The sequence below is a fragment of the Thunnus maccoyii genome, chromosome 10, assembly GCF_910596095.1.
Source record: "Thunnus maccoyii chromosome 10, fThuMac1.1, whole genome shotgun sequence".
NCBI lineage: Eukaryota > Metazoa > Chordata > Actinopteri > Scombriformes > Scombridae > Thunnus > Thunnus maccoyii.
In genome coordinates, this window is record NC_056542.1 from 8,893,671 (window position 1) to 8,919,970 (window position 26,300).

The window sequence follows — 26,300 nt, forward strand, 5'->3', positions numbered from 1 at the left end:
AAAGCCAGTGTTGAGGGACAGTGCCCCCTGTCTTGTGCTCGGTGTCCAATCACCAAACTGTTGAGAGTTTCTTGTTACTTCAGGAACTGTTGCTATGGAGCTGACACCTCAACACCTCACACAAAGTTTTCACATTAGATGTTACAGCCATTTCTCCTCGGAGGAACTCAACAGAGTAAGTAGTAAAAAGTAAAAGTTGTGTTTTTTAGGAAGGAACTGCATGTGAAGGAATGCAGGTCCAGTCGGTTCCGCTCGGCTCTGTCACCATCGGACCGGAGTCTTGGCGCGATGGGACTATCCGCTCCATCCGGCGTGCGGAGCGCCTGGTACGGCAGACTCGGGCCGGGCGGTCGGGGAGCTGCAGCCGTCCCCGGAGCTGCAACACCGCTGCTGGTTTCACCCCGAAGCGCACAGATGACACGGCGGAAACAACCGAAGATAAGATCACAGAGGAGGAATGTGAAGGGAGTCGTGACAATATCTGCAAAAAAAAGATGTCGAGGCCCCAAACTACAGGAGCGATGGTGAGACACGCACACACACACACACGCCTCCAGACAGGCCTATGCGTGCATACATGCAACAGTTTTTTATCTGAAGAGAGGTAGCAGTTACTGATAATATTATTTGGTCAGTGAGATAAAGTTGTACTCTCTTAAGAAAACGTTGCTCTTAGAAGTAAACCTCTGCAGATAATTCTTCACAATGATAAAAAAAAAAAAAAGATGCGGAGTGTCATCATGTTCACCAGCTGACATCTGTGTGCCAAAACATTAACCTACAGAAAAAAGCATAACCTATCCATCCATCAACTAACATAGTCAACAAAAATACATTTTAATACAACATTTAAAAACAGGGGTTTACTTTGTGTTTTATCTCCTCTGAAACCACAGTTTCACTTTCTCATACATCTTATACAACAAAAGAGGTACTGAAATACTTAAATAATAATAATAATGAAACTATGATTTGAGAAAAAATAGCCTATATATCATTGAACACCCCAGCCAAAGCTCTTATAAATTAGGCTATAAGAAATGTATGACTTTTTCATTTGACAGAAGCTTGTTTAAATTATTCCAAGTGCTGAGAATTTACAGTGCTAAAGCCTAAACTTCACATTACTAACTCAGACTTTTGTGAATTACAATCTAACTTCCTCTGAAGCTCTCTCTTAATGGCACCCAGAGGACCCTTGTGGCCCCGTTCCCACCTTCCAGCTTGCGTGAGCAGTGTGCGGGGGCCAGTGTTGCCATGGCTGGCGAGTACATGCGCAGGGTGCGGGAGGTGGAGGGCCAGCTGCGCAGACAGGCCGGCAGGGTGAGCCAGGAGGGCATCAAGCTGGAGAGGGAGAGGGGTCACCTGGAGAGGATGCTGCGTAGCCTCAGGGCTGATCTGACGGTGAACAGGAGGAGCTCTGAAGGAAGGACAAGGAGGCCTTCCACTGCAGAGACGGTGAGCTTATAGCCACTCATTAGAAAAAAATGCAACACATCTTTAAAGACAGATAATGCTCAGTTTAGTCATGCACATTTTTTGTCCTGTGCTGCGAACTTAATGACATGCATTCACTGACAGATTTGCTCTGTTGCAGGAGAGAGATGGTGCTGATTACTTGCTGGCCTGTGAGAGAAAAGAGCTAGCTGAGTTGAAACAGGATCTGGAGGGAGCACTGAAAAACACACTGACCCAGTTACAGGTGATTTACAATGTTACTGTTCTGTCTTCTTTGGTTGACTCATTTTCCTTTAAAGCACCTTCCACCCCCCACCTCTCTTTCTTTCTTTCCCTCTCTTATTCCACTTGTCCCTCCATGGCAAGAGTGTTTTTATTTATCTATAAAATAACAGCCAGAGACTCCAGGTAAAAGCAACAACTGCTTGCCATTTTGAATATTTTGGCAACTGTCTGCAACAGACAGTAAAACAGTTGCCACAGTTTCAAGTTTTGAGAGGAGATCTGAAAATACAGTATATCAATGCGAAGTAAAATCTTACTTCTAATGCATTTTATGATGATATTAACACAACAACGGATTAAGCTACTGTAGAAAGTTCAAAACAAACAATATAAAAGACAAAAGTTGAACAGTGAAAACATTACTTATGAACTGGGAAACTTGAAATCAATATTCTAGATAGCCAAACACTTCTTGAAGCGGTTTAAATTGTAGAGAAATGTGAAATGGATCAACCCAGCAACTTGAACTTGAAAATCAGCATGTCTATAAGTTTCTCACAGGCATTTCACAGTTGAACAAGGACCTTATCAGACAGTCATCTCATCAGCATCAGTACACATAAATCTTTCTAAGTTCCTCCTCCGTCACTTCCAGGCTCTGGGTCAGAGCAGCAGACAGCTGCTAAACTGTGCCAGTGAGAGGGCTCGTGTCTTGGAGCTGCTGCCTCACAGTGGCTCTGTTGGAGGACACGGCACCACTGCTCAGACCTTCACCAAAACAGACCCCGTCAGCCCCTTTACACCAGGTACACTGAGGACAGACGGTAAGACTGTATCAATCCCTGCAGATGGATCAAGGTGTTGCAACAGGACAACAGGAAAAAAACACAACACAAGGACACAAAATAAAATTACAAAACATAAGACAAATCATATAGCAGAAAATTGGAAGAGCTGCATTCTATGTTATCAAAATAGCAAAAAGTACAATACACAATATCAACGTTTAAAGTGTGAAATAGTGGAACCAGAATGAGGATTTCTATATTTGCACAGTATAGGACTGTAGAAATTTTACAGCTATGTACATGGTGTGGTAATGTGCATTGCACCAACACACTGGGGGACATATTGTATAAAATATTGTGGCCATGTAGACTAATATTAAAAACTGTACACCTTAATGAATACATTCATTTAAAGTTGTTGGTTGTTTATGAAATGAAAATGTCCTTTTGATATGTGCATTAGTATCTCTCCATCTTCATTAAATTTCAGAAAGAGTGGAGCAACCACAGAGTGCAAACATGTGCATTATTATCACAGTATTACTATCCAACATAGAATATACCAACACACACTCTTACCAACACACCTACTTTACCCCTTACAATGTACCTGCTTGTACCCGCAACAAGATCAGATCTCACATCTCTTGCAAACTTGAAAGATAAGGCTTGCAATTTTCTAACAAATCTAATGTGCAGAGCCAAACCAACAATGAATTGATCCTACTTACAAGTATTGTGCGTGTATACAAAGCCTGATATACCTTATTCCTCTGTGCTTCTGTGTAGACCTCCATTGTTGTCCAAAGAACTATTAAAAACACGCCAGTGAGTCACAGCGTTGTACTGGGTGACATGTTCCTTTGCCACTAAGATTTTAGTCACGTTAGTTTGTTTAGAAACAGCTCCAAACAGTAATAACAGAGATTTTCATTCTCAGGAGAGTAGTTCCGTGTAAGGCGAACGCTACTGCGCATGCACCTCTAAAACTTGAGGTGAATGTATGTAAAAATGCTTCCTGAAAGGCAAAAGCCAGGGCTTCAGCCTCTTATGTACGTTTCTTTACAATGTTACCTCTACTTTCTCCCCATGATGACATCAGATTGTTTGTGCATGCCCACAAAGGGCTCTCCGTTCCACAGGCATTGTTGCTTTGGTTGTTCATGTTGTCCAATTGCATATTCCTGATTGGATTTGGGCTCAACCATTTACAGATGTATTTAAGAAGTTTCCATTTCAACTTAAAGGTTGTTTATGTAGCCTCCCAAGCTGCCGGAAATCTGCTGATGGGAAGCTGGCCAATCAGAACAGAGTGGGCTCACTGGGAGGGGGCTTTAAAGAGACAGGAGCTAAAGCAGACAAAAAACTGTTTCAGACAGAGGCTGAACTGAGGGGCTGCATAAAGGGCCAGTATAACATAAATAAGGAGTTTTTTGTACTGTAAATCATGCAAAGATATTCCAGCAGAGCCCAAGATTATAAATATAGGCCTGGGAATGTGCATAATATGTCTCCTTTAAATTAAATAAATTATCCTTTTACTGGTTTGTCCTTGTGCAGAATGTAAACAAGTTTTGGAGTCGTCCACTTTGATGGTCAACCAGTCGCAGCAACTAAGGGAAAACATCAGACAGATGCTAACCAGCGCTATCACCAGGCAGAAAGATGCTCATCATACTGTCAATGACGGCCTGGTGAAGAAAATTGCTGAGACAATCAGTCTGCAGGTAGACACAAACAAAACAAGGTGTTAAACATCTTTGATTGCACTACAGAAATACATCAGGAACATCATTTTGTTATTAGAGTAAATCGTCATTTCCACTTGATCCTATCTTTTGTAGCAAAACTTGACTTTGACGTCTGCAGCCACCAGGCAGGCCAAGTTTCGCAAGCAGAGGGAAATCAACTGTATTCGCCACAGCCATGACAGAGCGCAGGTTGGTGTGCATGTGGAAAAGGATCAGTGAGTTTGTTTGAGATTCATGTGCACAAGGTGACATTTTCCCCCCTTGTCACTGTGATGTTTATAGGGTCCTGAGTACAGCGGTGACATACTGTCCAGAGAAAAACTGAACAGGCCTCTGGTGCGAGTTTACCACAGACACCCGGGGACACAGTTACCTGAGGCTGCTCAGCTCATACAGGTGCTTCCAACATGATTAAATAAACAAATGTTAATATAAATGCACATTTAAATGATTCTAATAGAACACACTTCATAAAAGGGGTTAGGAGTTGTAACTAAAGGCGTTATCAATGGCTATTAAACCATTTATTAGTTCTTTATAGATCAGTAATCATTAATAAGGACTTTGGTTACAAACTATCTAGCTCTTTAATCATCATCATCATCATCAGGACATCCTCTCTAGTTGACAGTTTGACCACTTAGACTCTGGGAAAAAGCTGCCGTGCATTCAGATAATCATCTACTTATTAACAACTAATGAATATTTACAACCCAAATAGATTTTTTACAACCAAACATTGTTCTCCCAATTGGCCTATTACTAATCAATAAAGCATTAATAAATTATTCATTACCCATTAATAAAGCCATTAGTTACAAATTATAAACCCCTTATAAATAATTCCATACTAGAAAGTACCATCAAATTTTGAAAAGTTAATTTTTTTCCTTTCAACTTTATTGTCACAGGGGGGGAATTTTTCTTTTAGCCAGGTAAAACATAGAACACCCAGAGACTTAGGCACACAGACTTAAGTACATAAAACATACATAAAACATGATAAACCATACATACATCAAGTGACAACATAAAACTGAGAGTATGCGTGGCCATCATAATTCAATATAACTCAAAGGTTTCAAAAACATCATCACACATAGGTAGTTACATGGAAAACTCATCGTGATCTGAGTCATCATGAATAATAAATTTATAGGCAGCTATAAATGTGCTCTGAAAAACCTTATCTATGATGAATCTAAACCAAACCAAAACTAGGTCTAACAGATTATGGTGGAGGAGGTGCTACAGATGGAGGGGAGGCCCCAAAAAAGCATACACCGACCTGAATACAGGGGACTACAACAGACAAAACAGGAGTGCAGTGAGTTCATCCTTCCACTCTATCTTTAGTCTTAGTCAGAAGAACGCAGGTTAGATTACACTGAATAGCTTACAAAAACAAAAAGGTTCTTATAAAAGATAGAGGATTTTAACCTAATATGTGAGAATAAAAACTAGGAAAGCACACTGCGCTTGTGCATGCATACTTGCTGCTAGATGTTCACACCATATGTTAAAAGCATGCAGTGGTTTGACACCTGGTAAGTGTCTCTTAGAAACCAGGCTAAATGTGTTTCCTGTGTGTTTCACAGGGCAGTGCAGTGCTGAGACGATGTCTCATGTCCTCTGAAGGTGAGCTGTTGAGGCTACAGCGTGCCTGTCTGCATCTGCTGGATGACCTACATGGCAAGAGAGCAGCAACTCAGGTAGACGCAGCCGTTGTCCGTATGAGGCGTCAGCAGGTGGACAGGCGAGCCATGCCCACTTTCCTGCAGCAGGGGGCGTACTGAAGCCAACTGCCCTTGTCTTGTGTTCAGTAGAGCTGCAGACAGCATGCAAGTGGAGAAATGATGGAGTTAGTTTAATCTAATGTGTGGTGAGAAGTAGAGAGCAGCCCTGTGCAAAAACTTCTGGTTCAAGATTAGTAGAATGTGATAAAAACTGCAGTAAATGGCCATAAGTATGTGGACAAAGACTTTTTTCATGGTTTGGTCTAGGCTCCTAAATCTCAACTTGCAACAGTTTGAAGGCGGCCCTTTACAGTTTCAACATGACAGTGTTCCCATGCACAAAGCCAGGCTCATAAAGGAGTTTAAAGAAACTTTCCCAGTTTGGTGTGGAATAACTGCTGGGTTGCACAGAGACCTGACTTCAACCCCATCCAACACCTTTGGGATGAATTATAAAGCCCAGTGAGAGTCAGATCTTCTCACTTATCTCACTGATGCTCTTTTGGCTGAATGGGAGCAAATTCCTGCAACCAGGTTCCAAAAAAGTCTTCCCAGAAGGGTGGAGGCTGTTAATGCCCACGGTTTTGGAATCACACTTTCAACAGTCATGTGGATGTAATGTTCAGGTATCCACATACGCTTGGCCACATAGTGTTAGTTCCTGCAGGACCTTTTGGCAGTAATATTATAACAATTAGTTAAAACTAATTGTTATCAGTTATAAAATGTGTAAGACTCTTATGTTTTACACTTCCAGCAAATTCTAAGGATTTGTCTCAGATGCATCAAGAAAGCTCAAACAAATGCAGTAAAATAATACAAAATCAATTTTAGTGGCCTGTACTTGTATGTGACTGACAAAATTTCAATTTTCCTGATGCAGCAAACCCCAGCCAACTATTTTATATTAAATATTAAAAGAAATACTGAAACTTATTTGCCATTACTAATTAATTATGGTCTAATCAGATTATCTTTATTGCAATAAAAGGATGACTGCAGGAGCCATTTAAATATTAAAAGTCTGTATATAGCTCACTCTGACCACAAGGGTGTAGTATATGTTCTGTTCATGTGTTGATAGGCAGCACATCAACAGGTGTTTTAAATGAACATGAAGCATGAGCTGAAGGTGGTGGGGAGCACATGGTTTTTACTGTAATCCAGCTTTGTCTCAAACCCAGCATCAAACAAGACTTCATGAGTGGTAAAGTGGTGTTTTTCTAAATATTCAACTGTTGCAATAAATGGGAACATCACCCAAAGAAGAACAGTTTTTGACATTGTTTATTTTAAGTGGATACATGTGAAGAATGTTCCTTAAGCCACCTACGTTAAGTGACTAATTAAGTTTGTTTTTTGGATGGTCACTACACAAGTAAGAACTGTCCTGTACGGAGATATGAACAACACTATTGGAAGGAGGCTGCTGGTTGGATTGGCATTGCACGGGTCAAAAGGAACAACAATCAACTCCTCTCTTCACTAATCAATGCTGCAAATAAGAAAAGGCAAGGTAAGCAAGACACAGCAGATAATCCAGTCTGTTTTATCGCTACCTGTTGTCTGAAGTGGAACTAAACTGTGTGAAATATGCGCCTATTTGAATGATTACTGATTTATAAGGAAATTGGACTGCATTGGTGCTTTGGATTGTGGTGCTGGATATCATTGTTGCCAGGCTGGATTATGTGTATGGAATGGAAAGTGGAGGACTTATCCGCTATCTGATTGAATGAGATTACTCTGCTGATGTCACACAATTGACAGTTTTGGGAATGGATGAAAACACTGATGCTGAAGATGTTACTCCTGTTGACAGTGTTGCAAAAAGAGAGAAAATTGCAAAAGGTGTTATGCTTCTGGTTGAAAATCTACAAAAGAATTGGAAGTTAAACCTAAGCGCTAAGTGAAGTTAAACACGCACAAACACAACTAACGGACAACTTCACTCCAATGCAGCAAGTACAGTCCTCTCAAAAATCAATGAAAGGCAATGCAAACTTCATTAATTCACAAGAGGATCAAAGGACAAGCCATGTTTGTACAGTTCAGACCTCAAATGAAAATGGGGCTCAGATTATTCAGTGACAAACAGAAATTACTGCTCAATTAATTCAACAACAGCACTCAGCATCTCTTCCACCAAGAGTAATACTAATATTTGAGGATGACCCTGTACAGTATGGATCTTTTATCATAGCATTTGAACAGGGGATTGAAAGCAAAATTGCTAATATCCAAGACTGATTGTACTACTTAGAGCAGTACACCATGGTGCAGCCAAGAGAATTGGTCAGAAGCTGCTATCATATACCAGGCAATGAAGGTTATGAAAGAGTCAAACATTTACTGAAGGAACACTTTGGCAATTAAATGAAGATTGGAGCAGCTTATATGGAAAAGGCCTTAAGTTGGCCAACAATAAAGTCAGTCATTTTTACTGTTATTGAGAGGGTGCTATAATATTATGGGAAAGTTGAGAGAAATACAGAGAACAGCTGCTTGTGACTTGCAAAAGAGATGCGGATGTAGGGTTTTGTTCACTGATGTGGTCAATTTTCTTGAGCAACAAGTCAAGATTCTCTCTGGCCCTATTTTTAGAAACATACAGGACATGCAGACTGCTACCTCTAAAGGAAAAACTCTCTTAAAATCTTTGACCAAAAACAAAAATCTTGCAACTGTGACAGCTTTCAATACCTCAGCAGGTATAAAATCTACAGAGTCGCAGATCTGCCATACTTCTGCTTTATCAAAAGGCGAGACTGTGTCATGTTGCATATTCAAAGGTCATCACTCAATAGAGAATTGTGTACAGCTTAAGAGCATGACTCCTCATGAGAGATTTAATCTTTTAAGGCAGAGTGGTTTATGCTTTGGCTAAAACCCGATCATGTCAGCAAGAGTTGCAAAGGTCATCTAACATGTAATGTACGCAACTCAAAACATCCCACAGTACTTCATATTACAGCTAAGCTCAAAGCATCTGAAAGACAGTCAACAAGCAATGCTGTTGTCCCTCAGCAGAGCTGTGCTTATACTGGGGCTGGTAAGCAAGAATGTGTTCTCTCAATTGTGCCAGTGCTAATAAAAGCTAAGAATAGGAATAAAACTTAACACCCTATACTTTCTTGGATCCAGAAAGTTCAGCCACCTTTTGTACAGAACACCTGATGAGACAGCTAAACTTCGAAAGCACTAAAGCACACATTTTCCTGCTAACTATGGGACAAGCAAATACTGTAAAGACTCATGTTCTGACTGGACTGGAAGTGTCTGTGTTTTATGACGACATGTTTCTGGACTTCACTGAGGTTTATACTCAGCAAACCATGCCAGTTACTAGAGACAACATTGTCACCAAAAAGGATCTCAGAAAGGATTAAAGTTCACAAGCTTGATGCAGAGGTGGATTTGTTGATTGGAACAAATGCCCCAAAGCTTTTAGAACCTTGGAAAATTGTCAACAGCCATGTTGATGGACCCTATGCTATCAGAACCCTATTTGGGTGGGTTGAGAACAGTCCACTTAGAGGGAGTGGAAGTGACAAAGGGAAGAGTGGCTGCCCTGCTGTCACTGTCAGTAGGATTTCCACTAAGAAAGTGGAACAGCTGTTGCTTGCACAGTGCAACCAAGACGTTAATGAAAAGTTATGTGAGAGCATAACTATGCTATCATATAATACCATATTTCATAAAGCAGAGCAGTTTTGACATTGTTAATTTAAGTGGATATGCATGAAGAACATTCTTTAAGCCACCAACATTGTGACCAAGTTTGTTTTTTGGATAGTCACTACAATGACCATGATAGGAACAAGGGCCTTTTTATACAGTCAAAAAACAGAAATAGAATAAAAGACTGGATAGAGATATGAGTAGTGCCCAATATGATTATCTTATCTCGTGAACAATATTAGATTAATCACTGAAAACTATTTATTTACTTATTAAACTGAAGCATGAGAGTTAATTTTCAGACTTTAAACCAACAGCTTTTTTTGAGAACCAAAGCAGCTTCAGAGAACTGTGAATTTAACATTTTCTGTATAGTTAAAACTGCTGCTACTCCTGTTCGGTTTTCTAGTCATGAGACTGCAGGTCACTTGACAGCCCTCCAACCAAACTCAACGTCTTTCATTAAGAAATAAGACATGATTTAATAAACCTTCCCTGCTTTAACTCAGTACATGCCACATGTCTTGTCATTCTGTAAAAACAAAAAAATAAGATTCCTTGACATGAATTGACAAATTCTATACAGATTTTAACTTAAAGTAGAGTGTACTTTCCTCACAAAGCCCTATTTATTCTCTTACATCTGAATGGGGCTATTCTCTGCAGGACAGTGAGTCCAGGCAGCATTGGACCATCATGGCTATCACTGGGAAGCTAACAGCCTAATTGAATCATAAGCATTGGGCTGTGGAGATTCTTGGAGTTAATTAACACAATATTAACAGAAACCAGAGGAGATTTACCTTCAGACCTCTGCAGCTGGGCAGGCTGAGGAACCAAGGAAGTCCGGATAAAGCTGTTCAGAAACTGACTTAAAGTTGTGAAGACAGAGACTTCAACAGCCTTCTTCTGTTCAACATGAAAACAGCTGGTTTGTTCTAGAAAACAACAAGAAAGAGGCGACGTTAAGAGCCGTCGAATCAGGCTGTAAGAATATTTCCTCCTTGTGAAACAGAAACAGTCACTGATGATGTCGCAGCTGGTTTGTCCTCTGCTTTTCCTGTGTTTACTTCCAGCTGTGGGTAAGTGAACAAAACATTTACTGTGTGTGTGTTTATGGGCTGGCTTGTGTGTATGAATGTACAAAACATGTGTATGCTTCTACCAACAGATGTACTTTGGCTTTTCCAGCAATGGTTCATATTTAGGCCGCAATTAATGATTATCTTTATAATTGGTTAATCTGATGATTATGTCTTGTTTTTGTCTGACCAACTATCAAATGACCAATTATCAAAATAGTTGCCAATTAATTTTCTGAAGTTCAACTAATCATTCAATCAATTTATTGTTTCAGCTTGTGCTAACATACCATTTGTATCAACACTGCAGCTTTGTAATACATACATTTCAACTTAATTATTAATTAATTTACATTAATCATCCAATAATTTACCACTAAAACTAATGATAATAATATTTTTTGAGTTTATTGGTTATGAAATATTAACACTTGTCATTTTCAAAACTCAGAGCAATGGATATCTGGTACTGTTTTCATCATTTTCATCCTGTTTTTGATCAAAATCATCTTGTTACTCCTTCTCCTCTGAAAACTGAAGTCTTCAAAGCCATTTTGTGATTTTAACCAACATGTCTGTCCCTCAGTTCCCCTCTTCTGTTACACTTGTGTGTTCCCCGCCATCTCGCCTCTGGACTGCATCAGATACCCTCTGAGGTGTCCTCCCGGGCAGCTCTGTCTGTCCTCCAGAGCTGTGGGCCAGAAAGGTGAGGGTGCCTCAAGTCACAGAGCTGCATTTAAATGAATCAAAACTGAGAAAAAGAACTGAGAAAGGCTGTGCCGAGCACAGAGGGAGAGGTGTGACTCTTTCCTGAACTGACATTTATGATGAACTCTGGTTTTCAGGAGACTTCCGTGTGGTGTTGTATGAGAAGAGCTGCGTCCTGCCAGCTCTCTGTGGAATCACTGGTGAAAAGTACGCCATGGGACTCAACTTCACCTTCACCAATGAATGCTGCAACACACACCTGTGCAACAGAGCTGCAATACCTGCTGCCCCCTACTGGACCAGCACATTACTCACACTAATTATGTCATACTCAGTTTGGTGAACAGGAAAATATTGTAGTAGTTTAGAAGATAACTTGTTTGACACATGTGCAGTGGGGTTGCCCGTCCTGGCCTCTTATGGTCTCATATTGTACTCTTCAAGTAACTGTGTTTAACAAGAGTGTTGACTAGAAAAATATTTTTTCTCTGATAACTGCTAACAACACTGAAAACTGAGCTGTTTTTGGAATGGTGCGGGGAGATGAGAATAGCATTTTTAGCTTCTGTTCCCACAATAAGTATTCTTATATAAGTATACTATAAGTATTCTTATACAATTTACATAAGTCCCACTAGTTAGCATTTATAATCTGCATATAAACAGTTACTAACTGGTTTATAACACTATTATTTGTGTGTTGTGTATAGTTGTAAGCAGACATGAGGACATTTTAAATGTTTATCAGTGTACAGTATTTGTCAGGAATTATAACTTCTTTCGGGCTGCAACGATTGTTTTCATTATCAATTAATGTGCCGATTATCGTAAAGATTATTTGTTTAGTCTATAAAATGTCAGGAACTTGTGAAAAATGCCCGTTATGATTTCTGACATCCCATGGTGACATTTTCAGATGTCTTGTTTGGTCCAATCAACAGTCCAAAATCCAAAGAAATTCAATTTACTACCATGTATGACAATGAAAAGCTTCAAATCCTGAGAAGCTGCATCCAGCAAATGTCAACAAAATTACAAAAACGATTATTCAATGATCAAAATAATGGCTGATCAATTTTTTGTTGATCAACTAATAAATTAATTGACTAATTGTTGCAGCTCAAAACTTCAAAAATATGAAGACATATTTTGTATAATTGCAACTATTTTACTATATTGTCATTCATAACTGTCATAGTTGCTGACAAATACATTAACAAACACATATATACAACTAAGCCATTTATTAAACGTGTGTTATAAACCATTTATTAATGCTTTATATACTGCTTATAAATGCTAAGTACATAAAGTTAACTGTTACCTTTTTTAACACACTGTGATAAATTAAACTACCTCTACTCACATATCAGTCAAGTTCACTTATACAAGCCAAAGTCAGATGTTTGTCTCAGAGACTTACAGTTTGTATGTAAATATGTACACACAGTATTGTATTTACATTCTGTCCTTAGATCCTCCAAAAAATTTACATATTCAGAATAGACAGGAGTAGCAGTGGTAGAATTAAGTGTAGACAAACAGAATTACAGTATCACTTAGGTTTCAGTCAAATAATTGTTTTCAGTGGTTTTACATAAGTGAAATCAAATGCTATTTCACTTGAATAAAGTGATCAAAGTTGCATGCTTCAGTAAGAAAAAACAGGCCTTTCTTTAATTGATGCAGCAGCTTTATATGCATGATGATCAGTTGGCTTATGGATTCAGATACACCAGCAGAGGTGGGACAAAGTTATTGTTTTGCAAGTCACATGTCAGCCTCAAACCTGGTTATAAAGTCCCAAGTCAAAGTCCAAGTCCTAAAGTTTGTGTTTCTAGTCCTAAACAAGTCACATGCACCCTTCACCACATTATTGCCAGTTAAAAAAAAAAGTTTAAGTGTGAAAAAAACTGCAGAAATATGCTTCCTGCTTGTGCAGCACGGTTTCTGTCAGATTGATTTGTGGTGTCATTGTCAGGAGTTGGTTTACTGCACACTTTTTTTTAAAGCATAGATTTCAATGTGTGGGCATAGGGAAGATATCAAGTCAAAAGGTTAAGGTCCAAGTGAAGTCACGAGTCATTGGTGTTAAAGTCCAAGACGAGTTAGTCCACATGTCTGTTGACGAAAGCCTATATCATGAACACACTTTCAAGTGATGGAAGTGACAGATTATATCAGCACTGACCACAAAGAGATGATAAAAAAAAGTACGAGCAAAGGAGGGAAGCAAACACAAGAAATATTGTGAACTAAACACTGAATTAACTGTCCAGTCATCTTCATCATTTGATTACATTGATAAAGTCCTACTTGTCACCACACAGGTTTGTAACTTGAACTTGGAAGATGTCACACACCACCTGAACAACACCCACTCGAGTGAAACTGGTATAATGAAGGAAAGACTTGTATTACTTCCTCTGGGTAAAATTTGAACATAACTCAAATGACTGAGTTTACTTACAGGGACACATCAGAGAGTCTCATTATGTTGCATACTTGCCTTAACCATAGTGTGTAGTAATTTTATCTACGTGTTGCACAGAATTGTATGTTTTTATTTGATCTTTTATATTTTGTGTGTTTGTTTTTTAATGTTTAAGCCAAAAGACAACTAACTAACTATGATGTAGCCTGTCAGGACTTTTCTTTAAATAAACTACAATAAATAAATGAAATATGTGTAATATACAAACTTTTTAAAGTAATGTTTGTTTGTTTTTTATATCTGGGCAAAAGTTAATAATTTAATGTTCTTTGATTTGTCTGCAATAAAACGTTTTCACAGCAGATATTTTGACTTGCCATAGCAAGAAAAGCACAGGTGTAACCACTAAAATGAATTATAGCTGCGTTACATTAAATGTCTGCACTGGCAGGGTCCTGCAGTCGACACACTTTAATGGAAATGAGCCATAACTGATGTTATTGGTTCCACCTTTGATTTTCCTGACATGAAATTGGTGGGAAAAAAAGGTTTTAAACAGCAAAACATTATCAACCCACCTGCTGTTTTATAAATTAAAATAACTTTAGAAGCAGGCCAACTTATGCTATCAAGTTGTTGTACATTAAATAACCTGTGCGTGGCGCCATTAAGTCTCCTGCCTCTTCAACACCAGGTGCTCCTAAATTGGCTCCAACCAAAGTCAAGAGCACGTTATCATACTCATACCTTTTTAAGTCAAGCCTTTGTTATAATTACAGTTTAAAACGTGTGATATTTGACCAAGAGTTCCTGGCATGATTTTTCTTTCGCTGTGTGTGTTTTTGCCGCTGTTATGCTCCACTGAGGGGGGAACTCTGCAGAGGTTTGAGGCTTTCAATCAAACAACCTGGGTGATGAGGAAGGTTTCCCGGAGAGAAAGCCAGACTCTGCCGCCGCCGTACCTGCACCTCCCGGTGTTTGTGGGCTCCAGGCTGCCGCTTGTGGAGAAGGAGCATTTCTCTCCGACCAGAGGCACCGGGCAGGAGCGCTTACCTGTGCCCGTCGTGAAGGTCCTGCTGCCGACGGTGCGGCCTAACACCAGTCCACCCAGCGCTTCGGGTGTTTCCGTGAAGACTTCGTGCAAGATTAACAAAATGCATGTGCAGGTGCCGAGGAGCATTTTGGGCACCGGTGAACCAGACTCTCAGCTCAAACTGGGGACATGCCAAGCCAGTAAATCTACAACGGATTATATTTATTTTGAATATGACTTTGGTTTGTGTGGAACCAAACAAACGGTGAGCTTTAATACTTAACAGTACCAATACAGCAATGTAAAAATATTCCATTACAAGTAAAAGTCATGCATGAAAAATCCTACTTAAGTAAAAGTACATAAGTATTAGCAGCAAAATGTAGGCCTAGATAAAGTATTGCAGTAAAAGTATTGGTTTGGTCCCTCTGGCTAGATTATTAATACTGAAGTATCAGTGTGTAAACAGCATGTTACTGTTGTAGCTGCTGGAGGTGGAGCTAGTTTGAATTACTTTATATACAGTTAGCTAGTTTAGCCCACTGGTTCCCAACCTAGGGGTCGGGCACCTCCAAAGGGTCACCAAATAAATCTGAGGGGTTGTGAGATGATTAATGGGAGAGGAAAGAAGAAAAAACAAAGTTCTGATACACAAATCTGTTTTCAGTTTTTGGGCTTTTTCTCTAATTTTTAATTTTTGGTGAAATATTGGATCATTTGAACATTTATTGAAATGAAACGATATAAGAAGTTTAGAGGGAAAAATCACTATTTGGTGGAGCTGTTAACAACTCATAGACATCTGAAATGTGAGCCCGACTACACACTGCTTATAGTAAGATGTCAAAAGCCAAAAAGGTTGGAAACCACTGGTTTCATCTTTAATAATGTGTTGCATTTTAAAAGCCTGTTATATTATCCATTGTGTCAAATCTTCATCTGAAAAGTAACTAAAGCTGTAAAATAAATGTAGTGGAGTAGAAAGTACAATATTTCGTTCTGAAATGTAATGCAGTTCAACTATAAAGTAGCAGACAATGGAAATAATGAAATTCTATATACTATACTCAAATAGTAGAAGTACAAGTACTTCCAAATCGTACGCAAGTACAGTATTTGATGGTTCCCTCAGGGTGAATCCTACTGACCCCTGACTTTTCCTCTAGCGCCACCATCAGGTTGGCATTTGTGGTTTTGGGAGAAATGTCTCAACTATCAGATGGATTTGCATTAAATTTACTACATATATTAATGTTTCTGTCAAGGCTTCTAATAACTTTTGTAAAACTTATTTATCTTGAGGTCAAAATTTTACTCCAAAATTTCGCATAATTTTTATGACCCGCAATTCCCATCAGCATCAGCTGTACTTTACTAATTTTTCCCCCAACTTTATGGAAAACAGTCAAATTCAAAAAACAGTAACATATAAACAAATATAAAGAACAAAAAAGTAAAACAAAGTGTCAGGGACACTATGTCAATTATGACATAGTAATTTTTAAAAAAAATGGTAAAAGGATTGTGCAGGAAGCTTTTTACATTCAATAAAAACAAAATAATATGCAGGAGGAAGAAAAATAAATGAATAAAGGGGTACAGATTAATAATCAAGTTATATTACTCAATTATTTTATAGGTTCTAAAAGTTGTTTGGGAAATTGTTGTTTTTTTTAATTTCACAGCTTAACTAGAGTTGTAATAGAGCTCAATATCATTTAAAAACAGTATAAAATTTAGCTTTCTATCGGTCCATTTCATTTTATGTATATGGATTTGCCAAAAATTAAAAATGGTTGAATTAAAAAGCTAACATTGTTGTCCATTGAGTTGTTTTCAAAATAAATGACAATATCACTACCGTAAAGAATGACAATTTGACCAGTTTTCCTTGATAGAAAGTTTTGCACATCATTACAAAATATTTTGGTATACATACAATGGAAAAATAAGTGAAAATGTGTTTCTTTGTTTAGACCCCAATTAGTAGATGTAAACATGCTAACCGAAGCACATGCCTATGATGTCATGACAATGTAACCTGGCAACTACACAGAGGTCAGGAAACGGTAACTAGTTAACATGTTAACATTAAACTAAGATGGTGAACATGGCTGGAACTATACCTGCTAAACATCAGCATTTAGCTCAAAGCACCTACTCCTGCTAGGTGAAATGAAATAGCTGAAATGATTAGTTCATTAATCGATTGACAGAACATTACTTTGAAACAATTTTAATAATTAATTCATCATTTAATTTTTTTAAGTAAAAATGCCAAAACTTCACTGGTACCAACATCTCAAATGTGAATATTTGCTACAATGATAGTCAACACTACATCTTTAGGTTTTGACTGTTGGTCAGTGATCTTAATATTATTTTGGGGTTCAGGGAATAATGACGCACATTTTTCATTGTTTTCTGACATTTTATACATCGAACAAACGATTATTAAAGAAAATAACTGTTTGTTGCAGCCTTTCAGTGCTCCTGATGATGGAATAATACTACCTTACTCTAGGTTTTCTATGTGCAATTTGATAAAACACAACATGAGCACAATATAAACTTAATCAATTAATGTCTTAAAAGTAGGTTTTGACACATAGTTCCTCTTTAAGACCAGGACCACAAGATGAAGGATTAATATGACCTCTCATATTTCATAATTTACTTCAGTGGTGCAAATGTCTGAGGTTTCTGGAGCTCCTGGGGGTCGTGGGCCCCGGGGCAGTTGCCTGCTTTTCCTGGTTGGTAATCCAGCCTTGGCTCAAAGCACTACTGTTCCTCAGTACAGCCTCACAGAGCCGCTATGGCTGTAGACTCCTAGTCTTGTTAAAGAAAGATTGATTATTTAGCTGATTGATTCTTTGCAGATAATTAATAACCGGGTGGCCTATTCAAACACATTACAATACAACCTACCGAGGCTCCAAGGACCAATTAGGCGAGCTGTGCCCTTCACCCTGCCTGTTGCATGCTATTATAACAGGTGAGACTGGTACAAGATCCACACCAAAAAGCACTCTGCACCAAGTTATTTCAACTGTTTTTTAATCTAGACAATGTATTCTACTTCTCAGGTATCAATATTCCTACAAAATCGGCTACACACCAAAGATGCGGATGCGCAAGATCTTCAAACCAATGAAGAACAGAGTAAAATTCATTCTGACTCCACGAAATGGTAAAAACTGGGAAAAACTTGCCTTATTATCAGCCTCTAATTGATTTCTATGGTTCCCAAAGTGCTTGGAAATTCTTAGAGTTTAAGAATTTATGAAATGATGCAGTTAAATTTTTTGGTAAAAGGATTGGTGGCCTTTAATGGTCCCATTCAGGAAAAAGCCATGGAAAAACTATCATTGTTATTTTGCATTTCTTAATTCTTTTGGCCACTAACAACATAAAGCAAGTTGGGTTTTTTTTGTTTTGTTTTTTTCAAGTGACAACACAGTTTTTGTTGTCTTCCAAATGGTTGAGTCTAAACATTTTTAAAGATGAATAATTACATAAAAAATATAATATGTAGTACAATTTTTGTCTAACTGTTCATCAACATTTTTTGGGCAATCCTCTTGTGGTTTTCTACAAACCATTGCAGACTTGTATTCAAACACTAGAAAAGGAGTATTTTTTTCTGAACACTTCAATCTGGACACAACTGTTTCTTGCTTCAATTTGTCTTTGTTGAATCTTTAGTAGTATCACCCTAGATTTACCCAATTAGTGACCCTGTTGTCATTGAAAACATTCAAAAAAGGTCTGAAAAACTATACTATTATATAATTTAAACAAATACACAATAGGAGAACATTAGATTTATCATTCTGACAACAGTTTATAATCATAAAACTTTGTGTTCTATGACAATATTATGCTTTTGATTTGGAAAAAAAAAATCTTTCTTTCAGTCTAGAAAACAATTAAAGGGTCAAAACTAAAATATGTACAAATTTAGAAATTCTGGTCAGTATTATGTGTCTTAACCTTTGAGTTTCACCAAACTCATCTTTCTAAAATGACTGAGTGACCATGTATTTGAACGTGAGAAACCCATATTTCTTTGACTGTAGGTAAATGACGACAAGTCCTGCAGCTGCTGTTCTTGTTGCCAGACTGCCTCTCTCTGTTTTCTCAGCTCAGTGGGAAAGGCTTTCTCCATCAGATCAGTACGTGCTTGGAAAGCCCATGTACTTTGAGGCTGAGGCTCCATCCATGTCCCAAAACGAAAGACTGTACGTGCACTCATGTTATGCGACTCCCAAGAAGTCCCACACCTCCACGCCACAGTTTCCAATTGTGAAAAACTTTGGGTAAAAGAACACCTCACTCTCTCACAAGTGAAGGTCATGAGATTGTTTCTCTCTCTGTTTCTATTTTAAAGAAACTCATATTTAACATGGCATTTGTTTTGGTCTTTGTCTTGTTTCATTCTGATAAAGGTGTATGGTTGAAAGCAAGGAAAGTCATTCCAGATTCATCCCATACAAAAACAATGCTGTGAGATTCTCTGTGGATGCTTTCTTGTTCAAGGGAATGACAGGCCAGGTGCTTTAGCTCATTATAGCTCATTTTTATCATGTATTTTTGTTTTATAGACATTGTTTTTCTCCGGCCTCTGTTGTCAGATGTCAGCTGATTTCTTGGCTGCACATTATCTGGTTTCTGTTTTGAATACAGTGATAAGACCATGAGGCATTTAACTGATGGGAAAAAACCTTTATCTTCTGTAGCAGCTCTACATGCACTGCACCATGTCTGCTGGCAGTTCTGTCCCCACTCCTACAGCCAAGTCCTGCAACTACGACACAAAAGCAGGAAGGTTAGTTTTTAATTGAAAATTTAGGAGCAAAAATGTGTCAAATAAGCAATTCTTGACACGCTGATATTGAGAGGGATTAGCTCTTCATCACTTTATTTTTCCACAGATGGGTTGAGTTGTATGGATCAGAGTCGGTGTGTGTCTGCTGCGATTCCAGTTGTAGCTCTGCTGCCTCCACTGGTGAGTCAACGCTTCCCCCAGTTTCCATAATAAAACATATCTTATTTCCATTAGAGGATAAGGCTGTTGACATTCTATATTTTCCTCATTGTCAAATCATGAAAAGACACAAACCAACAATGAATGAAACAATTTATCTGTGTATCCATAGTCTGATATATCTTATTCCTCTGTGCCATAGAGCTACATTGTTGTCCAAAAACTATTCAAAAACACACACTGTTGCACTGGGTGACATGTGCCTTTATAACACATGGCTGCTGTAGTTTATGTTGAGTCAATCCTACATTGACAGTCCTGGTGCCGGGAATACTTGTGCATTCACCAAAAGATTTATTAATTAGCAGCTGTAAATAGTACCCAATGAATGCAGCATTTACTCCTGCTGGGGTAACTTTTGCTAAAAACTGCAGCTGTTTAAGCAAATTAGCCTTTTTTGAAGATAAAACTGTGCACTTGTGACCTGTTTTAAAGTTTTAAGGCATTTTTAGTTTTAGTCTTCATTAGATTTGTTGACAATACAAAAAATATAGTAAAACACCAGCATTATCCTCTGAAGGTGAACAGATTTTTCCTCTTTTTTATCTCAGTATGTGGCTGCCTTTTGTCGTCTTTTTGTTTCACGTTATGCTGTCATGTCACTTGAACCACAGTATATTTATTTTAAGTGTTTTTTGTTTTGTAAAGCACTTCTTTTTCTAAGGGCTATATAAATAGAACTTGTTGCTGTTGTGATAAGCACATCTTAAATTTAAATGTTCCATTACAGAATCCACAGTTAGATTAAATATGTTTTTTATTATTTTTGTATTTAACAAATTGGATTGATACTTCTTAGGTTTCTGGTTTAATTCCAAGTTACTTGATGCATTTTGGAAAAACATTCAGCCTGAGGTCAAGACTTATTAATCAAGTCCCATTTGTCCTCCAATAATGCACAATTTGATAAGCTGATAAGATGATTCATGACTCTTAGTACTCATCCACAATGAGTTTACTTTATACACAGTAGAATTGTAGAGAATCTTTTTAAAAAAAATCTTTTTTATAATGGATATTTGTAATTTTGCAGCAAATTATATTTTAATAATACAAACAATTCTACATTTTCCAGTAACCAAAATAATCAGCAGCCGACCATGGACAATAGAGCCTAAAGTGAAACCCACCACAACCCCAAAGAGGAAGACGGTCTCCACCACAACAATAACAACAACAACAAAAACAACACTGCTGAAAACAACCAGACGGGTGACCGAACAGATGACGACTTCACACCCTGAAGCAACAGCGGCGACAATGTTGGGTAAGGTGGAGGATTCCGTGAGGGAGTTGGAGTGGCCATTCGGAGGTGGAGGAGTGAAGTGGGTCGAGGTGGAAGGTGAGGAGAGGCGGGTGAAAGGCTCTGCTGTTGTGGAGGAGGAGGAGAAGGAAGAGGAGGATGATGAGGAGGTCACAGAACCTCGCAGAACATTTGAAGATATCTTTGATTTTGACAAATAAAGCTGACGTTTGAACAGTGATGAGTTCAGCCCAGTTGGTTTCATTATACGACTCCAAACAAGCTCAAAAAAATAATTTAGCGGTGTATGTAAGTTTTTTTTGAGGATATTTTTTTGTAGTGTTACACATCAATTTGAAAAAGCTGCTGTTTGTACAAACTGTGCAACTGGATTGCCTTTATTTGTCATTTGCAAGTTGCAACATAACCGCTGAGAAAAACATATCAATCTGAACAAAACGCTCCAAAAGCAAGTTTAAATTCAGAATCTGTAAATGATCATGGTCACAGGAGTCCATTTTTAGGTACAAGCATCATTTATTAACTTTACATCATGAGTAAATGTGTTATTGCTACATGACAAACATTCTGTACAATTTCCTTTACAAATGTCAGGTCATTGAACATGATAACTGCAGTTTCGGCCTATGAAGTGGAAAGTTACAAAACCGTTATGCTACTCATACAGTTATGGCTATGACTTCTGTCTTTACAACAAGTTACTATCACACAACATACTTACAAAAGGGAAAAAAAACTTGGTTCCATAACAACTGAAACACTGTAAATAGTGAGTCATCAGTATATTCATACAAAATCTTAGAAGGGTACTATATCAATCCTTTCCATTCATCACAGAGTTGATTTACCCTCACATTTTCTTGTGTCCATCTTTAAGAAGGAATACGACAAAGACAGCATTATAATGCCCTTATGAAAACAGACCATAGCGTCATATCACCTTCATTTCAGACAGGGTTCAGCTCAGGTGCATCCTGGATGGACTGTGCATGTGTATTGTTGCACATTTGGGTTCCTCTCCTGCGTTTCACCACTCAGGTGTGAAATGCATCGTCCTCAGTAGTATGAGCTCAGGTGGGAGTGGGTGGTGGGATGTCTGGTCATGGCTGACCCAGGATAGATGGGGCTGTTGGGTGAGTTCCAATATGTCGACGGAGGACCGAAAAAGTTGCCGGGGGAGACGGGCATAGGTGGAGGATGGCCACCCATGAAGTTCATTTTGGGTTGGTGGCTGTGGTAGGGCTGGACATACGACATCTCAGTCTGGTACTTAACAATCCCTCCTTCAGCTGCGTGATTCTGGTGTGCCTGCGAGATGCCTTGGAAGTCAAATTTGTAGGCGTAGCGCTTGCCGTGCACCTTAGTCATGATGTTCTTGTCGTAGTAGTAGCGCAGAGCACGGCTCAGCTTGTCATAGTTCATGTTGGGCTTGCTCTTGCGCTCGCCCCAGCGCTTCGCCACCTCGTCTGGGTCAGTCATCTTGAACTCGCCGTTGGTGCCCTCCCAGGTGATGATCCCGGCATTGTTGCTGTCGGACAGCAGCTCCAGCAGGAACTGCCACAGCTGGATCTGCCCTGAACCTGGGAGAAGAGAAAAGTTAGAATTAAGGGAATGTGTACTGACGTGAATGGTTGTTCACATAAAGCAAGACATGAGTATGTCTGTGAAATGTTTGCATCTAAGCCTTTGTTCAACAATGTGATCTCATACGTTTGATCTTTATTCTTTCACTTGTACTATTGGAACATTTTGGAGAATGTAATCTGTGTGTAAATATTGAGCCATTAGCATCAATTAGCTTTCAAAGTTAGCATTAGAATTTTGAATAAATGAAAACAAAAACATTTTAACTCCTTGATGCTTCAGGTTATTCCAGGACCTTGGACAGCTCCTCAATTTTTCTTTTAACAAAGTATAGGACTACTGAAGGAGTTTTGTTGTGGATGGGTGTCTTTCCTAGCAGTAACAGGACACATATCTAAAATCTCAGAGCCTATTATTCCACCAAATGTGACCTTTTCACTGTGTGGCTTGGAGGAAGTGACAGACATCGGGGCAGAAACCTACCCACAGGCCTGTGAGCGCTGGGGTCAGGGAGCTTGTATGGACTTTGTTTGCCTGTTCGGTTCTTGGATGAGCTGAGGGCTTGTCCTTCTGTGAGGAAACAGCAGGGCAAACAGTCATTTTGGTGAGAGGGAAGCCAGATTTCGTCTCTGCATAAGCGTGATGCAATTATGCTGACACAACAGGTGTTGCTTGACGTTTACTTCATTTTGGAAAGTAAGTGCCTGTGTGCCAGCCCTTGCTTGCTTTTCTCTCATGTTGCCAAAGCAGACAGTGTAAAGGCCTCATTTGTGTCATCCTCATTTGTTTATCTTGTGGTGGTTTAGATTCTTACCTGGATTGGCTAGTCGACTGCTTAGGGGCCCTAATGTCTGATACGGGTCTGTAAAGAAAAAAACATTTTTTACACATTCTTTCTTTTAGATGTTACTTACTTTTACTTTCCTACATATGTTTGCTAGCTATATGAAAAATGGCCACAAAATGGACAAAGTTGTACAGGTTGTTGTCCACAGATATTTCAGTGTGCACCAGGCATTCATGGTTCCCGAGGATGAATCCTACTTACTTTGGTGATTCCCCAACTTTTCCTCTAGAGCCACACATTTGTGGTTTTGAGTGAGATGTTTCAACAACTATTGGATAGACTACTATGAAATTTGGTACATACATTCATGTTCCCTTTAAAATGTATAATAATAACTTTGGTTACTCCATCATCGGGTCAAAATTTCACTTAGTTATTGTGTGTATTTATGGCTAAATGCCTGCAAAACAATATTAATTGTACCATACATAATTAATACCATAAGCCTTAGCTTTACTTTATGCTAAACAATTGTTAGCATGCTTACATGCTAAACTAAGGCTATATACATGATAACATTATACCATTATACCAGAAGCACGTCATCCATCTGTGCTGCTCTGATGTTTTAAAAATGCAGCATGTCGCGCCAGTCAGGTTATTCTGTGTCATTTCATGTTGTATTCTGATTGGTTTGTTGTAGACGTAGGTTGTAGCAGCAATCACATTGTTGGAATTTGGTCTTAAATTTCTGATACTGTCAGAATTTTGCTTCAGGCTGTCTTTGGTCGCCAAAGCTCCAAATCAGTCATCAGTGGATGTGTCTCACAGTGTGCTCTAGGACACGTTTTTGATTTTAGCGCATTTCTCTCATGATTGTCAACTTTAATCTCAGACAGCCCAGTATTGCTCAGTGTAAAGTGGCCTTTAGTCTTGTTTACTATCTCTGTCTTTGGAAACATTGAGACCTCAACTGGAATTGAAAAGTTGAGATCTCAATTTAAAATGAGTTGAGTTTGAGCAGTTCTTGCCAGCACAATGTGAGTTTGTAATGATGAACGGTCTTAAAGGTTCATGGGTGTGAATATGATAATATTTGGTATAAATGGTTTTCACACCTTGGACAAGTCTTGGAGCAGGCTCTGTAACTCTTGTGCTGTGTTGGTGCTCCATGGTGGCCCCTACAAATGAGAAAGAAAATGACTAATGTGATTTTGTTTGTTGCTCGGCTGTGGCCTAGTTTTGATCAGTCAATTTATATGCAAAACCAGAAGTTGTTCATGCATTAAAAAATAATCATGATCATTAGTTTTATATCATTCTGTGTTTCTGTTGTCATACCTTTTGGCACTGCAGTCATGGTGTTTGCAGGCCAGCTGTTTCTGCGGCTGATCTCATCAAAACCACTCTCTGCACACACACAAAAACAAGGAATGAGACTAGACTTTGACAAGCATGTGGCATAAAAAGGCTTTGAAGTGGACAGTTAAACTATAGTGGGAAGGAAGTCAGTAAATGAAGACCAAGACGATAAGAGTTGGACAACAGGCATGGGAGGTCTGAAGATGACCCACAGTTTCTTGGGTGAGCGTTCTTTTGTTCAAGCCACCCCTGTCGCCACAAGATTGTGAGTTGTGTCCCAGGAGTGGGACCCATACCCCCCATTTCCTACACTGTTGCAGCTGTTTCCTGTCTGAAACTGGCTGTTGAGTTTTGGACTCATTAAGGTTTTGTCAACTGAGCTCAGTGTTGTGCCAAGGAACGTTTTTGACTCTTGAAACTATGTACCATCATTCTGAAACTCAACACATTATTTTTAAAACCCTAAATCGTTCAAGTAGTTTTCCTCACAGCTAAGATTGTGACTATGAATTCTGAGCTTTGATTCACACCCAGAAGCAATGAGACAGACCTCGACAATATGACAAATAGGACATGAGAGCAAGTAGACATGAAATACTGAAAGAAAATTTTGCTTTAAGAAAAATGCATTTTTTGTCATGTATTTGCCGAATAAGTCATAATGAAATGAAAAGTTTGTTCTGTGTCATTACAAAAGTATTTCTAAAGGATGTAATCAGATCTGCTTAAATGATGATTATGATAAAGAGGTAACTTTATTGGCTGCAACTAACAATTATTTCATTATTAATAAATCTGTGGATTATCTCCTCAATTATTTATAAAATGTCAAATAGTGAAAATGCCCACTATAACTTCTTAGAGGTCACAATGATTTTCTGTCAATTGACTAATCATTGCAGCTCTAATAATATTTGAATATGACAAAAAAAACTATATCTATATTAAAATCTCACTGCCTTCTGGAAGAAACACACTTTGCATTTGCAACTGCTAACACCATCACTGGAAATATTTGAAAGTGTAGAAGCAAAAAGAACTGCTGTCTACTTGTGACTTTAAAGCCCCTGAAAACTTGATTTCAAATCTTAAGTATTTCTCTATAACTTTAAATGTCCATGGCTAAACAAGCAGCAATCAAAAACATCCTTGGTTATTATTTATTAAGAATTCAGCACTTAAAAAGTCAGTTAATCTTCTTCTGTGTGGGTGTGATTTGATCAGATTCGATTGATAATGCTGCCAACACAAGCAAACACACCCACAATTTCATCAGACACGTTTTCTAACTGAACCCGCCCACTCAAACGCAGTGAGAAAAGCAAGGGACAAAAATCTCATCTCAAGTACAAATATCTCA

General features: G+C 38.6%; 3 protein-coding genes and 1 long non-coding RNA gene across 13 annotated transcripts in view; 2 read left to right on the forward strand and 2 right to left on the reverse strand.

Moving 5' to 3' along the window:
- The first annotated feature begins 14 nt into the window (after window positions 1-14).
- ccdc105 (coiled-coil domain containing 105) lies at window positions 15-12,220 on the forward strand. Of its 4 annotated transcripts, XM_042423238.1 has the most exons (10): window positions 17-524; window positions 1,171-1,458; window positions 1,598-1,702; window positions 2,339-2,489; window positions 4,032-4,198; window positions 4,316-4,411; window positions 4,505-4,618; window positions 5,821-7,165; window positions 7,338-7,474; window positions 10,306-10,435. In XM_042423238.1, the coding sequence occupies exons 1-8, from the start codon at window positions 231-233 to the stop codon at window positions 6,016-6,018; spliced, it is 1,413 nt and encodes a 470-aa protein (XP_042279172.1). In that variant the 5' UTR covers window positions 17-230; the 3' UTR covers window positions 6,019-7,165; window positions 7,338-7,474; window positions 10,306-10,435. The 4 variants fall into 4 exon arrangements, with proteins under 4 accessions (XP_042279174.1, XP_042279173.1, XP_042279172.1 ...); XM_042423240.1 differs by lacking the exons at window positions 7,338-7,474; window positions 10,306-10,435 and adding an exon at window positions 5,444-5,549 and having other exon boundaries at window positions 15-524; window positions 5,821-5,910; XM_042423239.1 differs by lacking the exons at window positions 7,338-7,474; window positions 10,306-10,435 and having other exon boundaries at window positions 15-524; window positions 5,444-5,913.
- Window positions 4,145-15,004, reverse strand: LOC121905189. Its single transcript, XR_006098373.1, has 4 exons — window positions 14,917-15,004; window positions 10,443-10,577; window positions 5,912-6,050; window positions 4,145-4,192 (listed from the first exon to the last, which is right to left on the reverse strand). It is a non-coding gene; the product is annotated as an uncharacterized LOC121905189 (long non-coding RNA).
- Window positions 14,521-21,427, forward strand: LOC121905187 (zona pellucida sperm-binding protein 3-like). 2 transcript variants are annotated; one of them, XM_042423237.1, is made up of 8 exons: window positions 14,521-15,161; window positions 17,776-17,891; window positions 17,983-18,086; window positions 19,041-19,215; window positions 19,345-19,450; window positions 19,639-19,724; window positions 19,831-19,904; window positions 21,019-21,427. In XM_042423237.1, exons 1-8 carry the CDS (start codon window positions 14,679-14,681, stop codon window positions 21,405-21,407), a joined length of 1,533 nt encoding a protein of 510 aa, XP_042279171.1. In that variant the 5' UTR covers window positions 14,521-14,678; the 3' UTR covers window positions 21,408-21,427. The 2 variants fall into 2 exon arrangements, with proteins under 2 accessions (XP_042279171.1, XP_042279170.1); XM_042423236.1 differs by having other exon boundaries at window positions 14,522-15,161; window positions 19,636-19,724.
- A 258-nt stretch (window positions 21,428-21,685) lies between these two features.
- fli1rs (Fli-1 proto-oncogene, ETS transcription factor-related sequence) overlaps window positions 21,686-26,300 on the reverse strand; it is a 35,733-nt gene continuing 31,118 nt past the window's right edge. For 4 of the 6 annotated variants that reach the window (XM_042424706.1, XM_042424710.1, XM_042424708.1 and 1 more), the window contains 5 exons: window positions 24,920-24,988; window positions 24,697-24,759; window positions 23,606-23,653; window positions 23,275-23,361; window positions 21,686-22,787 (listed from right to left, as the gene is read on the reverse strand). In XM_042424706.1, coding sequence (XP_042280640.1) covers window positions 22,264-22,787; window positions 23,275-23,361; window positions 23,606-23,653; window positions 24,697-24,759; window positions 24,920-24,988 — 791 coding nt within the window. In that variant the 3' untranslated portion in view covers window positions 21,686-22,263. The remainder of the gene's footprint in view (window positions 22,788-23,274; window positions 23,362-23,605; window positions 23,654-24,696; window positions 24,760-24,919; window positions 24,989-26,300) is intronic. The other 2 variants (XM_042424707.1, XM_042424711.1) reach the window with 1 other exon arrangement.

What these genes read in the sequence shown, in the direction of transcription:
- ccdc105 (XM_042423238.1), top strand. Translation starts at nt 231, where the DNA reads ATGCAGGTCCAGTCGGTTCCGCTCGGCTCTGTCACCATCGGACCGGAG. An exon ending in ACAGCCATGACAGAGCGCAG is followed by an intron (nt 4,412 to 4,504) that starts GTTGGTGTGCAT and finishes TGATGTTTATAG; the next exon opens with GGTCCTGAGTACAGCGGTGA. An exon ending in AGGCTGCTCAGCTCATACAG is followed by an intron (nt 4,619 to 5,820) that starts GTGCTTCCAACA and finishes TGTGTTTCACAG; the next exon opens with GGCAGTGCAGTGCTGAGACG.
- LOC121905187 (XM_042423236.1), top strand. Translation starts at nt 14,679, where the DNA reads ATGATTTTTCTTTCGCTGTGTGTGTTTTTGCCGCTGTTATGCTCCACT. An exon ending in TACGACACAAAAGCAGGAAG is followed by an intron (nt 19,725 to 19,830) that starts GTTAGTTTTTAA and finishes ATTTTTCCACAG; the next exon opens with ATGGGTTGAGTTGTATGGAT. An exon ending in TAGCTCTGCTGCCTCCACTG is followed by an intron (nt 19,905 to 21,018) that starts GTGAGTCAACGC and finishes TACATTTTCCAG; the next exon opens with TAACCAAAATAATCAGCAGC.